The sequence below is a fragment of the Passer montanus genome, unplaced genomic scaffold (genome assembly GCF_014805655.1).
Source record: "Passer montanus isolate IOZ18808 unplaced genomic scaffold, ASM1480565v1 scaffold1, whole genome shotgun sequence".
Taxonomy (NCBI): Eukaryota; Metazoa; Chordata; class Aves; order Passeriformes; family Passeridae; genus Passer; species Passer montanus.
Genome location: NW_024356504.1, coordinates 23488537 through 23506417, shown reverse-complemented (window position 1 = coordinate 23506417; position 17881 = coordinate 23488537). Strand labels below are relative to the sequence as shown.

The following is a 17881-nucleotide window of genomic DNA, read 5'->3' as shown; positions in this document are numbered from 1 at the left end:
ACAATATCCTCACTTAAACAAGCAGACACAAGATATTTAAACTTGACAAGTCAAAGAAAAGGAGTGCTGGCAGGTATGGAAAATGCTGAACAGTGGGTGGGGATGCAATATTTTCTAAATAAAACACTATGAGTGTAAATATCAGAGTATAAGATGCAATTCAACAGCAAATTAATCTTGTTTTGCATTAAGGTTGGAACTGCACTGTCACACAATGAACTCTGTTCACACTGAGTAAAAGCAGGAACCATGTGGCAGCAACAGGACATCTTGAAAGACCAAACTTCAGAAAAATGTGATAGTGTGATAGTGCTGATGCCTTTTTGGGGCTACCTAAAACAGATGCCAGACAAAATTAAGAGAATAAAAAGCATTTCTACATATTGAAGGGCCTCCAGGTACATTTTGGGTAGATGAAGCACCCCCAGGGGCTACACCCAAAATGGACCATGGGTCATGGGTTTTCTTATAAGTTTGGACCATTTGAACATTGGGGGTTAATCTTCCAATTACAGCTTCAGGTAATGAAGTTATTTAGCCCCAGTTTGCTCCCCCAACTCACTTTTGCTTACATCTCTCAGGGCCTGAGACAGAAAGGTGTGCTTGATTGCAAAGCCTAGAGAGGAATTGTTGTGTCTGACCAAAATGTGAAGACAGCAGCTAATACTCTGTATGGAGTTTAGAGTTGTACACTAAAGAATTGCAGGATTACAGATATATGAAAAATGTAAAAGCTAAAATCCTAAGCATCACTGCAACCTGAGTGATGGAATTCTTGGCTCCTGTGCTCTATTCTGTCACTGGCTGCTGTGGTGACACTGAACAGCCCCTCTCATTCCTCAAGCCCCTCAGATGTGACTGCTGTGATCTTCACTCGGTGCTGCCTGCCTCCAAACCCTGAGGAGCAGCACGTTCTAGCCCCAGTTCCTTTGGGATCAGCTCCCACAGCGAGGCTCAGGCTGTCCTGGAGCTCCAGGGGACAAATCCCAGCAGCTGTGGCTGCAGCAGCTGTAGGGACACGTGTGTGCTCTGTGTGTGTGTGAGTGTGTGGCTGCAGGGCTTCCCTCTTGGAAATTCTGGGATTAATGACACATTAAACTCTCTCCGAGAGACTGGATTGAAAAGAACGAAAGAAAGGCGGGGGAGGAAAAAAAAAAAAAACTCCAAAAAGAATTGAAACAGGCAGGCGGGCTGATGGCTTTTCCTGCAAAGTTCAGGACTTCAAAAAGTTAACTTGTAAGCAACTGCAGATGCAGGGATAAAAGCTGTCTTGGACACGATGCAGCAGCCCTTTCCTTTCCATCAGCATCTCCAGCTTGTTGCCTGCCTCTGCTGGATTCCCTTGCTGGCCATTAGCGCTGAGTCAGCGACCTTGGGTAAGGATTTTGTGCTTTTTAATTCCTTGATGGTCGTTTGGGGGATAGAGTTCACGTGTCTTTGAAACGGAGATGATCTTGTTTACGTTTACTTTTGAATGTGGGTTAGAGTGACAGAGGGCTATTATTAGAGAGTCTCTGAAATAGGATGGAGATAAGGTTAAAATAAACAACTAAAGTAATGAAGAAGGTCACAGTGAAAGCCAAGCACATGATGTATATTGATCATTACAGGACATTCCCTTTCCTTTGCCACATTTTTTTAACAAAAAAAAAGAAAAATTAAAACCTGTAAAAAAATCTTACTTCCTACTAGAAAAAAAAAGTAAAATTATTTAAGGAGTATACATAACATTTTCCCATAAATGGAATAAATGAAACAAACCATAAAAGAGAAAAAAAAGGCTTTAAAATAACATTCTGTTCCTCTAGGAAAGAATTATATACACCATATATCAGAGGAACATTATAGATTAGTTAATTACACATATAATAATCATACACAGCTCTACAGCCTCCAGCAATAAAAAGTTCTTGAGTAATTTCTCTACTACTGTACACATTAAATGTAAGTCTTGTTTCACTCTAGCAGAGAGTTTGAAGGGGACATAGATTTCATATATGTGGCTTGTTTATATAGCTTTATTAATTGAACACAAAAATACATTGAGAATCATGTTAGACATTATTCAGCTAGTGAAAACTGAGTTAATAAAAGCAACTGAGAAAAGCAAAGAGCGTAGTGCTGTGAGTGATTATGAATTCAGCTTTGGCAAACCCAGCAGAGGCACTCCCCCTTAAAGGAGATGTATTGTAATATTTTACAATATTTAATTCCAGTAGAGTCCCAACTGGTCTTAACAGTGACTGTCAGCCAGCACTCATTAGCTCCATGAAGATAAAACAACTTGGAGCTCTCCTCACTTGAATATCAAAGGGTCACCCAGAAAGTTCTGCAGGACTAAACTCAAAGCAAATGACCTTATCGCCTTTATCTTCAAACAATGCCTTTAATTTCTGAAACCTTTTGAAGGGGTGCCAGTTTTATGGAGTGTAGCAGCCACTTGTCTGATGGAGCAGGCTTTTCATCAGGAGGAAATGACCTTTTAACTCCTAGTAACTAAGTTACTGTATTTGCCACTGTATTTTTCCTACTGCAGGTAAAATGCGTGGACATAATAAACTGGGAACACAAAAGAATTAAGTATTGTGCTGTCTCTTAGGGGATGCAGAAGGATTCATCAGGCTTGTTGTGGGTTTCTTTTCCATAAAGTGAACTTGAAGTAAATGAAACTGCTTAAAAAACTTTACATTCTGACAGATTGGGTTGTGACATTACAAGGATATTAACAGAGCCATATGCTGTTTACTTTTGTACTCTAATAAACCTACTAGTCCCATAAGAATTTAATGGTGAATAAGAAAGATCTGACCAAAGAACTCTTTGCAGATGCTTTGTTAAAAAAAAAAAAAAAAAAGAAGATGAAAAAGTAATTTAAAGATTAAAGAACTTTATAATCTTATTTTAGGTAATGAAGCTCCCTGTGACTGAGAGAATTCTCAATATTTGGGGTTTTTATATTAAATCCCCTAAGAAATAAAAAAAAAAAAAAAGTTTACCAACAATACCCATAGCTGCTCTCTATTACAGGACTAAGCACCAGGGACAAAAGCAACCCAATCATAGATGTGGGAGGGCTGACACAGCACAGCTTGTCAGAGTTTTCTGAGATGAAATTCTGTAAATAAGTCAGTCAAGAGAAAAAAGGCAATAGATTTTTTTTACAGTGGTGTCTTACAGAAAAAACATTTATCTGAAAATAGTTGCTTGTAACATCACCAGTGAAAAGGAATTTCTCCCCATCCCCTCTGGAGCCTTTTCATAATGTACAACTGAGAAAGTTTTTAATTTGGATATGAGTTTCCTGCAAAGGTACCCTTGAAGCTCCCAAAACCCACTGGGGCTTCACTGCAAGGTGTTGCATATGTAGTAAACTCAGCTACAATTAGTTGTTTGCAAGTTTACTCCTGTGGGTTTCCCTCAGCTCTGAAACACACAAGAAGAAATTTGAGCATATCCAAAGGTGGAGAAAGAGAAGAGAGAGGGTGGTGTCAGGGGAAGGTGAGGTGTCTACAGCTAGCCTGGAAAGATGGTGTGTTTCCAGCGACCCAAGTGGTCTAATTTGATTTAAGAAAGTAAATAGAAATAATCAAAATATGGAAAGTAGTCAAAATGGAAATAGGCAAAAACCACTCAGTGTATCTTGCAATTACATGAGTGCTGGTCTTGTTTTGTACAGGAGTGAAATGAAAGTCAGAGTATCTAATTTGCTTTGTGTTCAAATCAAAAGCAACCCATGATTTCACTGTGAGCTTCTGCTGCAAATCCTGAGTGCCCTTGTCTGTCCATGCTGGAAACAAAAATCTGCTGGAGCTGAGAAGGCATTTCCCCATGAGTATTTCAAAAGGAACTAACCAAACTATTCAGGACTTTTGCCAGCTGCTTCAGGTATCAGCCACAGGTGATAAACTGTCCCATCCCTTGGTCAGGCTCAAACATTACACACAGATGAACAACACCCTGGAGCCCCAGGGCTTCTTCCACCCTTGGGGTGCCTGAGCAAAGAGGGGTCTGACCACCCCAGGGATCCCCAGGATCTGCAATCCCTGGAAACATCTTCCAGGGATCAAGCTCTCAGGCCATGAGTGGGTTTGGTCAGACCATTCTGTGCCTCTGGAAATAGCCCTGGGATTAATCTGGCTCCATGGCTTTGCTCTGGAGAAAGCACAGCAGACATTCACAAGCAAACAACAACCCACTGAATGGAAGGAGAGCCATGCCAAAGAAATTGTAACAACTCCTAAAGAGAGAGGAACTACATTTACCGCATGTTTCTCTCCTAGCATTATTTGTAATCATCAAAAGTCGTTTACAGGCTAAAATTTTATTTCCCTCTCATTACATTTTGTCTATATCAAATACCACTATAGCCTCACTGCCTGGAATTATCACAGAGTCCCAGAACAGTTTGGTTTGAAAGGGATCTAAACGACCACCTAGTTTCAACCCTCCTGCCATGGGCAGGGTTGCCACCCACCAACCAGGCCACTGGCCCAAATTAAGCCAGTTTGTATTTTTTAAACCAAGATAGAAATCGGAATTTATCTGATTTTGTGTTTTCAAAGGGAAGCAGGGGCTGTAGACTGATTTCTGCTTGCTGATAACTTTTTTGTTCCACTCCTTTTTACCTGAAGGACAAGGGCTGTGCCACTTCAGGGAAAGTTAATTAATAAAGAAAGCAGAATTGAGCACTGTTGCAGTCTAGGGGTGAGAGAACCTCTGTCACCTTTATTTTTGACTCTCCTGACCTGTACTGGCCAGTGATTCCTGTGCCACTACTGGATTTTAGAACTTTGAAATAATTGTTTGCTCACACATTTGCTTTCTAATCTTCTGATAAAAATTAATGATTCTGTTCAAAATTATACAGACTTAAAGAAAAGTTTGATGTGAGAGGGCTGCCTTTCAGCTGCATGTCCCAAAGATTTGCCTATTTCCCATTTTCCTGACAAACTTGTAAGCTGTTTAGCAGCTATTTACTACTTTGTACTGTGCTGAAATTGAGAATCAATTTATTAGACACTGCTCATAACAGTACAGGACATTCACAGCCAAAATGTTTCCTTTAATGGTCCAGTTCCTCAAAGTTATTTTGTCTCAGAATGCCAAACCTGAAGAAGCATTGTGCACATCCAACTTCCCTGGCAATCGATAGGAGCCGCGAGGCGTCGAGACAAATCAGTGTTTGCTCCTGACCTGACAAGACAGATCACTGCGGAGAGGGAGCACCATCCCTCTCCCTTACTGATGGCACGGGCACCTGCAGTGCCTCAAGGTCACGAGGAAAACCCTCTGGGGAGGCTGAGATGGGTCCCAGGGGTCACAGCCCAGCCCCATCAGCTGTGGCACGGCTCAGAACTGGCACAAAAGCCAAGGTAATAAATTTGAGGGCAATAAAAACGCTCAGCATCTCACCATCCTCCCTGTAAAGTCTGAAGTCAAATGGCCACACACATACTCAAAGTATTTCTGGTAGTTTTTAGTCTGTTTAACAGGTTTTAGTTGGTCAGTACTTGAAATTCCCAACAAATTCCCATTGTTTTCAATGAGAAATGACCCATTTACCTTCCAAAATGATCTAAGTTCTTTATCATACAAATATAGTAGGAGAGCAGAAGGAAAAATTAATCCTGAATTAGCTTCATTAGAGACAGAATTTCTCTTCCAATTGTTCCTACTTCCTCCTAGACCACTTCTGTAGAATATTAAAATAATTTGAACCTTGGAAATGGCTCTTTCCTCCAAATACATTTCCTCCCCTTTTTTTGTGCCATAGTTTTGCTGCCTCAAAAGGCTGGGAACATTGTGGAAATACCATTTTGTTGATTTTGGACTGGGTTTGTACTGCATCTCTTTGAAATTTTTTGCTGGGATAAGTCTCCAAGGCAGCCAGATTACTGATCCAAAAATTTGTTTCCCTGGAAGATTTATACTGATTTTTTGGTGCTGACTACCTGAAGTGTCTTGTCACCTAACAGATGGAAGTTTGGTGTTGGACATTGCCAGTCCACTGCAGAAATGGATATTGTCTAACATGGTTGGCAGCACGTTGCTTGTTTAATGATTTTGAAGTTTTTTTCAAAGTAGTATGTTTTACCTTCAGTTATGACCTTTATTAATGTCATTGTGGCAGCCACATGTTTTTTGCCTCAGGTAGAGATTATTTATGGTAAAATCTGAAAAAACATGGATTAGATTGAAGAATATTTTTATCTCTGCTGTCTCTGAAACAGCAATAAAGCCATGTGTTAGTGCAGGCAATTGTTTGTACAGCTTTTCTGGGAAGAGTTTGGTATGTTAAGCTCTTAGGAGATTTACTTAATGAGAGTATGTACTCATTTGCTTCTTTCTGACACATCTTATTTTGATTATTCTGACGTCTATTACTTTGATTGCTGTGTTCACACTGCATGGCATCCACAGGGAGCCACCAGGGAATATTCTACATATTGAAAGGAAAAAAAAAATTGATTGCCTAATATAGCTGAGGGATAGTAGTAGTCTGCTCTGCTTCTTTTGTTGGTTTTATATTAATTCATCGATTGAGAACGAGTTTGCTTATTCCCCATTTTAATTTATTTTTTTTTGCTACAAAGCAGCTTCCAAAAGCTGGATAGCAAATTATCTGCTTACCACAATAATGTAATGCATCTCCTGTGGCAGCTGAAGTGTTTTACAACTCAACTGTCCCTTGGCAGCTTTGTGTGCTGACTGCATCAGTGATTGCCCCCTCCTGCAGTATTTGCTAATCATTTCAGTAGCCACTGCACTTCCCCCAGACTGGAGGGTGCCCCAACTTTTCCTCCTCCTCATTCTAATAAGAAGAGGCACAACATCCCCCAGCCTTTCTCTCCATTCTTTAAATGGCTGATCAATTTATGTTCAATTTGTCTCAGAAGGAAAAAGTCTGTGGAACAAAAATAAATCTGGAAGATGATACAAAAACAAGTGGGTTCTCAGAAGTGCCTGAATAGCTCTCTAATGAATTTAATGGTAAATTAAATTCAAAAATGAAAAATTTTTCAAAAATGAAAAATTACTTGGGATCTGAACTAGACAATTCCTTCACAGAAAGGAGACTGCCTTATGTCAACACTTTCTTCCTTCTCATCTCCATTTGAAATTGTATTTTGCTGATGTTTGACCATCATGCAAAATTCTCATGGAATTTTATCTCACTGATATCCTGCAGGTTGATAGGAAGACCAAAGGCAGGTAAAATTCAGGCAATGGCTTATTCAACACTTAAGCTAATGTTTTGTTAGTCATAACTTAACAATTAAAAATTTCTTTAGAATTAGCATATTAGACTTCAGTGCATCCATCAGATGTGTTATTTGTTGACCAGGTCCAGGTACCAGACCAGACCAATTCACAAACATGATTCAGATCTTACTTTAATCTTCTTTGTCCCTTTCCCCCAATTATTTACTTTACAATCAGCCAAGGGCTTGCTATAAAACTCATTGTCTGTGACTCAGCCTCCTTCAAGAGCACAGCACAGATGCTTTAATTCACGCAGGTTACCTTATCATCACCTCTTTTCTTAATGGACTAGAGGAAAAAAATATATAAAAATTCACAAAGCCATTTGCTCTGTTTTTCTATTAGATATTAAGATTAAAGCTGGCAACAGAGACATAAACAGGATGAAATCTAATTAATTTTTTGGTTTTCTTCTGCAAGAAATAGAAGGAAAATGAAGAGAAGGCTATTTCCTATCCCACGGTACCTGCAACTCCCTCTTCAAATGCTAAAATACATGGATATTTGATTTTCTGAACATGTATAAAGCAGAATAAAGGTCAAAGAAATCTATCCTTTTCCCTTAGCTAGACCAGAACCATCCCAGAAGTTTTTGCATCCAACAGAGTCTTGTGAATGCCAGACACCCACATCCCATAACCTTCCTGGAGCACTTGGGCTTCTTTTCTCACAGATCATCCTTTAAGAGTCTCACTTACAATTGTTAAATATAAAAATATACAAAAATTCAGATAATTTTCAGTCTTTTGCCAGGTTTAGCTTTCTCAATTGACCGTGCAACAGAAATTCACTGGGAAAGCTGGAGTGCCCTCACAGCATTCCCAGGCTGGAGCAAAGATGCATTTGGCTCCCGCTGCCCTCCCTGGGAGTGGGTTCAGGGGCAGGACGTGCTGTGCCATCACCTGTGGGCTCAGCATTGCCCACACAGCCCTCCCTTGTGCCCCTCAGAGGCAGGCAGCTTTGGCATTCCCTTGGGGGATCACAGCAAGAGACCACGAGCACGTGGAAGCTCAGTCTTGGGTGTGGAAGGATGAGGTTGGGCTTGACCCCTGTCCCTGGAGTGAAGGCTTTGGGCTGACAGCACTGATGCACTCAGGACAGCTGGGCTGGAGCTGCAGGCAATCCCAGCACAGCCCATGCCTCTCCCAGAGGAATTTCACAGCTCTTTCCTCCTCCTGACATGATTGCTGCCTGACAGTACAAACAGCTCTGACATAAATCATAAATCTACTTACTGCCCACCCCAGTCCCTCGCTGCTTCTCTGCCTTTCCCCAATAACTGATATCTTAATCAGGAAAATCCCCCACAGTTATCCCTGCTGCTTCCTATCGTCTGCTATGCAGGAAGATTTCTTGTTCTGTTTGCTATTACCTCTACTCTGCATGGGTGTGGAGACACATTCTCTCATTAATACACCTCTGACAACGTTATCCATCTGCTTTTTCCAAACAACTTCATCTTCTGTCTTAGATCTGAGCTTGCAGCTTTCCTTCTGGGAATACCAAGCACCCCCATCAGGTGCTGGAACGCTGTGGGGGGACCTGGAGAGCTGTCCTTGGTCAGCCCCACTCTGCTCCCAAGGCACAGAAACCCTCACAAGGGCAAAAGCCTGTGTTGGAAGAAAGCAGGAGCTTCTTCACCACTCAGAAAATCTGGAGGCAGAGACCCTGAATACCTGATTAGTTGGAAAACAATCAGCTCTGAAAACAGAAAATCTGGGGTTTGTGGTAGCATCAGGGTTTATTTTCTAAGACCCTAAGCAGACAGCTTTATGTTGTTTTCAGTGGTGCCAAATTGAGTATGAAACTAAAACTCTGCAGTCCTAAAAAAGGCAGCAGAGGTGGCCAGTGGGGCCCCAAGCACAGGAAACATCCCTGTGGCCACCAGAGTCATCCCTGCTTCACGCAATTCTCACAGCAATCAGTGCTGCAGAAATGCTGCAAGAAAAATCACGGCCACAAAAAACAAACCTCACAAATCACAGATCCACCCATGAAGGGGGGTTTGCCTCTGAATTCCATCACTGCTGTTGCAGCCCAGCCCCTCACTGTGATTATCTGCATTACAGGTTATGTGACTGCCCAAAGAGCTCCTCCTTCAGCACGAGCAACCCCTGCTGATCCACACAGAGAGCTTTGCTTCTGTCTGATTGCTTCCACAACTGCACACATTTAGAAATTTTAATACTGTTCCACTGAGACATAACCAGGAGAAGCCGAAACTGATAGTCTGGTATTGTGTTGATCACTGCTGACAGGGAAGATGTTGTGGTTTAGGATACAGGAACTGGATCAATCTCTGCTGTCACAGCCCTCAGAGCTGCTCCATCGATTATGCCACAGAGAAGATCTTATCTGAACTACTTCACTTTCTATTAGCAATTAAATACGTTTGAAATGAGGGCTTTGGTGTCAGTCTCCCATGTGTTCAGTAAAGGTATAAATACCTGTGATGGACAGCAGCTTCAATCATTCTATGGCATAATGTATATATGCTATTTATAAAAAAATAATAATAAAGCAGTTCTGGCATAGTTGGATGAGTAAATAGACTAATCATCAATTGATCAATTGATCAATACTTGTTATTTTGGTCAAAACCTTATGCCCAAGTGCATGAGCCTTCAAACTCTTCCTTTCCTAACATAAAAACTTCACCAACAACAAAAATTCTATTCAAATTTCGATAAAGAGTTTCATTAACAGCATGTAAAATAAACAACACTTAAAATTCCTGACCAGCTCTGACCAGAGCATACTTTTTTTTAGAAGAATGGACAAGCTGAATAAAAAGGGCAATAAATTTCAATTTTAGTAATGATACTTGTTTGTGAGTCCCCAGCAATGCAGAAAGGAGTGATTTATGTTCTTTTGTGCCTCGGAAGCAATGCTTTAACACACCAATTTTCAACTTCCTTTTTTAATCAGAGGTCCTTTTATGCCCAAAGAAAGCCGTGGACTATCCTGCAACCCCCTATTGTTTTATGCTTAAGGGAAAGGCATAAGGCTACTAGATATTTTGCATAAAGAAAAAGGGATAAAGAGAACCTAACTTCTACTTTACAAAGAGCATCACTTTTCTTAAGGTGATTAAGCATCACATTTCTTAAGGGCCTCCTTAATTTGGGAGGTTCTGGAAGGGTCCTGGAGCTGGGGCAGCGGGTCCACAGCAGACAGGGATATATTGGAGCAATTTCTCTGTGAAGGGCTGGGGGCTCTTGGCTTATTTGTGACATGAGCTGAAATCTGACATCTTAAGAGCCCTCATAACTTAAATAACATTTCAGCCTATAAGATATTCTTGGGAACACCTATTTCCCAATATCAGAGGCTCTAAGCAAGGGACTGGAAATATATTCCCTGCATCCAGAGCAGGCAGCTGTGGATTACAGAGCCTGTTCTTGATCTGGCTCTTTATTCATTTCCAATAACTTCTTCAAGGCCACAAGCTTATTCCTGCTCTTTAAAGCCACCTTCATTTCCTAAAGTGTTGCCTAGCACTAAAGTGCTCTGTTAAGCTGCTGCCATGTTTTTCCATTCTGGTAGAAATTATTGTTCTATATAGTTTGATTTTAAGAGTGCCTTCTGGCATCCATTTGGGGAAAAGGCACTACATAAAAGCAAAATCAATACAAGGGACAGTTATATTTCCTGAGCTTTTTCATTAGCTGTAAAATATATACATTTGAGGAGGGAGGAGGAAAGAATGCCATTTCTACCCAAACTGAAGGGAGACAAGACAAAGCATGGGAGAACTTGCATGAATGTTCACTGATGGCAGCACAGACTGTGCACAGGCAGATCTCTGATCTCAGCACATCCAAACACCCCTACAAACACTGGCCTTTCCTGTGACCGGCATCAAGCCACTGGAAAAATGCAGAAATAGATCTATTTTAAAAAGAGATTGATCCCTTGAGTTGTTCTTAATCTCTGCTAGAGCCAAACTGACCATTGGCTGAATATTCACAGGTAAACTTTGCCTTTGTTCAGCACCAAGAATTTGGCTTGGCATCATTTTATTGTTCTTCATTCTTTCTCAAAGCTCCACTGAACTCCACCTATGTTATCTTTGATCCTTTCTCCCAAAATACCCGTAAATATTAATCTTTTGACCTGAGCAGACTGTTCTTGGGTAAAGTCCTCATCACCTCATGTGATATATTTTCTAAGATTTGCAAGCAAAGAGCTGGAACAAATTCTGAAGAGCTGTAATCTGTATTTCTACAATTTTGAGCATAAAGATATTGTAGTAAGTTTTTATCAGAATCAAATCATTGCTGCTTAGTAAAAGCCCAGCTGAAAAATTAAAATTCAGACTGCTAAATTAGCTGGTATTCTGACACAGGTTACCAAACCAGAAAGGCAAACATCTTATTTTAGCTTGGAGTAAAATTTCAAATCACAGTGTCCATTCAGTATCAGCATGCAATTATGGGAGTGAGGAATGGCACACAAGCCTTTTTTTCCCCCTCTTTCTTTTAATACAGGCCTTCTATAATGGCATTTTCATTAGCAGGAAATACCTGTTGTCTGTAGAAAAATAATTTGTCTTGCTTTTTGAAGACTAAATTACCTTCTCTAAAAGATTAGCTGAAAAACACTGTATAAATTCATAGGCATTCCAGGTTAAATAACAAAGTTTTGCTTCTTTCTGGTGACCCCTAGTGATGCATTTTGTGAGGGAGTTCAAGAGGAAACCCAGCATGTTATTTATTTCTGAAACGCAGATAAGGCATCTGGAAGATTTTATCTGTGTGATTTTGCCACTAGCCTATAATTCAGGGAACTGGAAAATAAAGGCCCAGGAAACTTATCAGTGTGTGATTGTTGATTTGAAACCCAAGTGGAGCTGTGGAGGAACGTGAGCTGGCAGTAACACACAGCACCAAGCAGCATCTGTAGGACAGCCACTGCCTAAAACCAGGCTCTTGGGCTTGAGGGACCACTTTCATGATGTGCTTACCATCCAGAAGTTTTTACACAGCTCTGCCCGTATTTGCCTCATGATCTCAGGGTTGTTATTTAAAGAAACTCCCATCCTGTTTTGGCTCAGGGCTCTCAGTGAGGCAAGACAGTCAAACAGACAAGAACTGGGCAGCAAAATGGGAGAAAAAGCAGCCACTGAATAGAATTTCAGAATTTCATTTTTATTTTCACAGATATCCAACACAGAGATCAAAACTTATTTCAAACCCATTCCATGAGGGTGCAGCAGAAGGATGCCTCTCTCCCTTTTGCTTGGCCATTCTGTTCCATGACTGAGGGCAGAGCTTGTTGAGCAGTAAATCCAGCAGGAGAGAGCTCCTTGCTGTATTCCAGGGAAGGGCTGGGTGGGAGAGCAGGAGCCTGCAGCCAGACCTGCCCTGCAGTCTCACACTGTAGCCCATACAAACAAAATTCACAGAATGACCAGGTTGGAAGAGACCTTTGAGATCATGGAGTCCAACCCAGCCCCAGCACCTCAACTCAACCCTGGCACCCAGTGCCACATCCAGGCTTTGTTGAACACACCCAGGGATGGTGACTCCACCACCTCCAAGGACAGACATTCCTGTGCTTGATGAGGAGACTTTTGTGTGCCCAAGTCACTCTGCTCAAGCCAAGGGCTGTGAGAGGAGCTTTAGCAGAAGGTTTTGGTGCTTTTGTGCCTCCTATCCCTGCCCAGGGACTCTGCTTCCTTCCTGCCCTGCCCAGAGCCTGCCTCATCCCACCTGCTGTTCTCCAGCTCCTGCTCAGTCTTTTCCTTGGACATTTTGTCTCTCCCAGCACCCTTGTTCCAGGGGGAAAGGGTAGGAAAGCATTTCTTGCTTCATGTCTAATCACAGAATGACCAGATTAGAAGAGACCACCAAGATCATGGAGTCCAACCCAGCCCAAACACCTCAACTCAACCCTGGCACCCAGTGCCACATCCAGGCTTTGTTAAACACACCCAGGGATGGTGTTTAACCATCCACCACCTCCCCAGGGAAACCATTCCAGGATTTTATCGCCCTTTCTGTAAAAAAGTTAATCATAGCAGCAAGGTAGAAATTCACATTTTTAGCAATTCTTTTGCATGTCTCTGTACCCTGCTTAAACAATTGAGTCTTGGTTTGATATCACATAAAAATAGAAGACTGTGTGCCTAATTTTAAACTCATGTTATTTAACATGCAATACCATGTGAAATTCAAGGCTGTTGGTCCTGTCCAGCTCCACTGATTTTCACTGGGAACAGAACAGCCATACAGTGAACAGAGTTTGGCTCATTTTTTCATTGTAACAGCTGTCCTCAAACTCATTTTCATTAAAAAAACATTGAGATCAGCCTTACATGTCACACATTCCCCTTTGCATAGTTTTACATTTTTTTTCTCCTCCTGAATCAAACTATTGAAAAAATAGCATTCATCATCTTGATATCTGTATTACTAAGGCAAAGGAAGGCAAGAAAACTCCCCTTCTGTTTTTATAGCAGAAAATTTATTGCAGGTTGCCAGAATCTGGAGTGATTAAGTCATATTAAAGACATTTCTGTCTTCTGAAATTTTATATTTGGTTAAAGAACACAGTTTGATTTTGTATGTGACAATATTTCTTCACTGCAATACAAATATTTCTGTCCTTCCCCAATGGGTCACAATGAAGTCAATAAAATATGCACAGAAGAAACGCAAGCAGCATTTGGCTCAATATAAAGATTGATAATGTAACCACCTAAAAAAAGTACTTTTTATCATCATAAGTCTCTCCTGGTTTTTTATAGTTTTCAGTGAGGAAAACAATCCATCATACTTGAACTTCAAACACGTTCCTGGAGCCAATATTTAGTACAAGTCAATTTTTAATTATGATATTTTTATAAAACCTACAATTTATTTCCTGACTTTGTAAAACACTTTAAACAGCAAGATGTGGATATAAATTATGCAAATCTCGAGGGACCCCAAATTCATTAATCTGACTGGATTTCACAGCAAAGCAGAACACAGCACAATTGCCTGGCTCTCCCTCTGACACCCCAGAGCAGCAAAGATGGGTACAGCAGTGAGGCACAGTGGGAAATCACCATTTTGCTTTAGAGCAGAGTGATTTTTTAACCTTTTGAATAAAGTGCCCATTATGCTCAGAATACCTGTTGCACTCTCACTTTTAGGGCTAAAGGAAAATGGGTTTTTAACAGTGAAAGGAGTACAAAAGCTCTCATCCACAGTACTGCACAAAGAGCAGTGAACCCCTGCTCCAAAACACTGAGCTTTACAGTCAGCCTGTCCATGAACTTGTGTTGTCCCATTCCTACAGACGGCCACAGCCAATCCTGCTGCCAGCAGAAGGAAATCTGCCCAGGAGGGCTGAGAGCCCTTTGGGAGCAGCAGCCTCATGCTGGCTTCCCCCAAATTTCTGCTTTGAAGGGAAACCAAAAACGTCACTTGTGCCAAGCCCCTTCCCCATGGCCTTTTACTGCTACAGCCCAGAGGCTGCAGAGCTGCTGGAATGGCTTTCCCCCAACCTGTGTGAAGCACAAACTCTCTTTTCTCCTTCCCATCTCCCATCCTGCTCCTTTCCCAGGATCCCCCCAGCCCACGAGGTGATCTCACCTCTCCAGACCAGCACCTGCTCCTCTCACTTAAGCCAGCTTGTCTGTGCCTCCTTTAAAACAAATTTTTTGTTTGTTTTCCAGCTGTTCTCTCTTTTGGTGGCCACGCCAGTCCTCTCCAGCTGCTGTCTCTTCAGGCACAGCTGTGCTGGCTCCATCCCCATCCCCTCCTTTGTGTGCAGGGACATGGCCTTCATCCTTCTGCTAAAGCAGCATTCAGCTATGGCAAGGACAAGGACACAGGGCAGGGATGAATGAGGACAATTTTTGCTCAGGCACAGGAGAGAGAATCACAGGATTTAGCCTGTGTTCTTTAATAAAAAGAGTATTTTGTGTGTCTCTATTTATTTTTTTTTCTTTTAAAAGGAGGCTGGGGTTATTGTCTGGGTCTCAGGCTGCGTGCACTAACAGCACCCAAGTTCCTGTAGACCAAAGAGAAGAGGAACTGTTGGAAGGCAAAGCATCCTGGCTGTCAATCCTTTCCAACTTCTCTTGCTTTCAGTGCCTTTTCTTTCACTTTGTGAAAGCCTGTGCAGGAGACCAGCAGGTGAGAGGGAGCAACTGCAGCATCTGAGGCTGTTTGCTAAAATGTAGTTGGAGAGTAGAGCACGATGGCTTAAAAAAAAATAAATCCAATGGCTTTTTTACCTTTCCTAGGGGACAATGCCCACACACTCCATTCTTTTTTCAGCACTTGAAACAGTTTCTCTTCCTATTTACAGGGTAAGATATACAGTCTGTGCTTCAGTTCATATTTTCTGAACTTCAGATGCTCTTCTCCATATTCAAATATCTCACAGGCAAATGCATATCCTTATTTATACTTCTTATATTAACCCAGTTACATGGTGACTATAAAATTCCATAATAAGAAATAAGAGCTCTCATTGCACATTCACAAAGCCCTCCAAAGAACAGAGGAAGAACAGGCCATAAGCCTCATAAATCCAACTTAATTTATTCATAGGAAGAGTGTAAAAATCGGATATTTTTATATTCCAGGATATTTATGATAAGATGGTGAATGTACAAACCTCCCCCAACAATAACTCAATAATTGATGATAAAATAGATAACAGGTTTCAAAATACTTGCATCAGAAGAGTGAAATATTGTAAACAATAACATGGTTTACACGCATTCAATCAAATCTGCAGTGGGTGAGGGCAAGAATATATTTCCAAAACTTTCAGAGCTCTCTGATCCCCTGATCCAGAATCTTCCAGCTTCAGTGTCTGCAGTCATATGCAGACATTTTCCTTTCATTAAATACACCCAAGTAACCTGGGGGGAGAGATTCTTGCATCAAGCTCATTTTTGGTCTCCAGGAGGTTTTTCAGGCATTACATCCACAAGATATAATTCCTGCCTGCCCAGTCAGCATGGCTGGGGTTATCTCTGTTTTTTTGCCTGCCACACAGAGGATTTGTTTTGGTCACACCCATGTTCTGAGACAGAGAAAAGAAAGGATTTGGCCAATGCCACCATGCAGTGACACTCCCTCAGTGACAGGACAGAAGCCCCTCCTGAACCAACCATGCCATGGCTCTTGCCCAGGTCAAGCCCCTTCCTGTAGAGGCAAGGGACAATTCCATCTTGGAAAAAAGATATTTTGCTCTAGTCACCTAGATCTTTACCTTTCAAAGGAAAGAAATTCCCTATTTTCCACCTCAAATATGTTCACAGATGTTGCTCTGAAAGCAGATGTTTTCACCACATTCTCCCTTACCCCAAGTTCCCCTCCCTGCTATGCACATATCAGCAACACAAAATGCATCCTCGTTTTCCCTTTTGCTAGGCTAAGCAAATTAATTTCAACCTATACTTTAAAAGCAAGCTCTTCATTCTCCTGATTATCCTAATAGCCTTTCCCACTGCTTGTGCAAATCAGAACAAGCAGGCAGGGATCCAAATGAGCTCTGTGCAGTGGCACCAGTTTAACTGTTGCTCTGCTGTATTTCCAGCACTGAAAGCAGCTTTTCACGTTGCAGGGGGAACCCTGTGATCAGATGGGATATCCTTTTCTTATTGACCCAATTCTATTGTTAATTCTCAGGCTTGCTAAGGCACTGCTCTGCCCTGGCAGTGTTCAAGGCTCATTGGTATGTGAGCAGGACTTAAAAGGGTTTCTGGAGATGACTCTGGGTAACTGTGTATAAGACGTGCCTGCTCAATTCGATGGTATTTGCTGGAGGAAGGAGGGAAATGAATGTGCAGCAACAAAGGAAACTCTGTGACTCAGCTAGAAAGGCAAAAAGCAGGAATCCAGTAAATATCAGTCTTTAGGATAATAGCTTTCACTGCTCAGCTATTCTTCACAGGTTCCTTATCTAAAGGCTCTGTGCCACTCACTGAGGAGAGAGAATTCAACCCACAGAGCCTCACAGGAGAAAAGGATCTAAACTCTGGGCCCACTTCTCAACCACTCAACAGTTAGGAATGCTTTTTCTTGATCATTCAGATTAGAAATCAAGCAAACAGGACTTCCCTGCGTGGAAGCAAGGTTCTGATTTACAGTATTTCTGCTTATAGAACCTATTTATTCTATTTAAGATTGTTCAAGTGTACGTCAAGGTCAGTTTTCTGTCAGGGGCCAACAATGCAAAATTTGTGCTTGCGTGATTTTGTGTGATTATGAAATCCTCTTGCTGCTCTCAGAAACTGCAGCACAAGCAATCATTCCTGCTTTGTTCTTCCCCATTTAAGTGGCTGTGAAACACTCCACAAAATGCAAATGCAGATCCTCTTGCTCCTTGTCTGACAGCAGCTTACAAAACTGATGGGGAATCTCTTCACAGCTCTGCTTTATTTTATTTTTCCCCCCGCCACAGGCATGCAGGTGAGTCTATATTTCTCTAGGAAAGGTAAGAACTCTTGCCTGCCTTTTTAAAATTCAGCTTAGGGAGCAACATCCAGCACCACCAAAGCCCCTGTAGTTTGCCTGCCTCCACCTCCCAGAAGAACGTGCCATCCACACATCTGGGAGGGACCAATCCCACCCTTTCCAAAGTCAGAGAGGGATTTTGAAGCAGCAGA

General features: G+C 41.6%; 1 protein-coding gene across 1 annotated transcript in view; it reads left to right on the top strand.

The window, feature by feature from the left end:
* The first annotated feature begins 1124 nt into the window (after window positions 1-1124).
* LOC120502356 (von Willebrand factor D and EGF domain-containing protein-like) overlaps window positions 1125-17881 on the top strand; it is a 164234-nt gene continuing 147477 nt past the window's right edge. Inside the window, exon 1 of the mRNA XM_039710115.1 lies at window positions 1125-1376. Coding sequence (XP_039566049.1) covers window positions 1280-1376 — 97 coding nt within the window. The 5' untranslated portion in view covers window positions 1125-1279. The remainder of the gene's footprint in view (window positions 1377-17881) is intronic.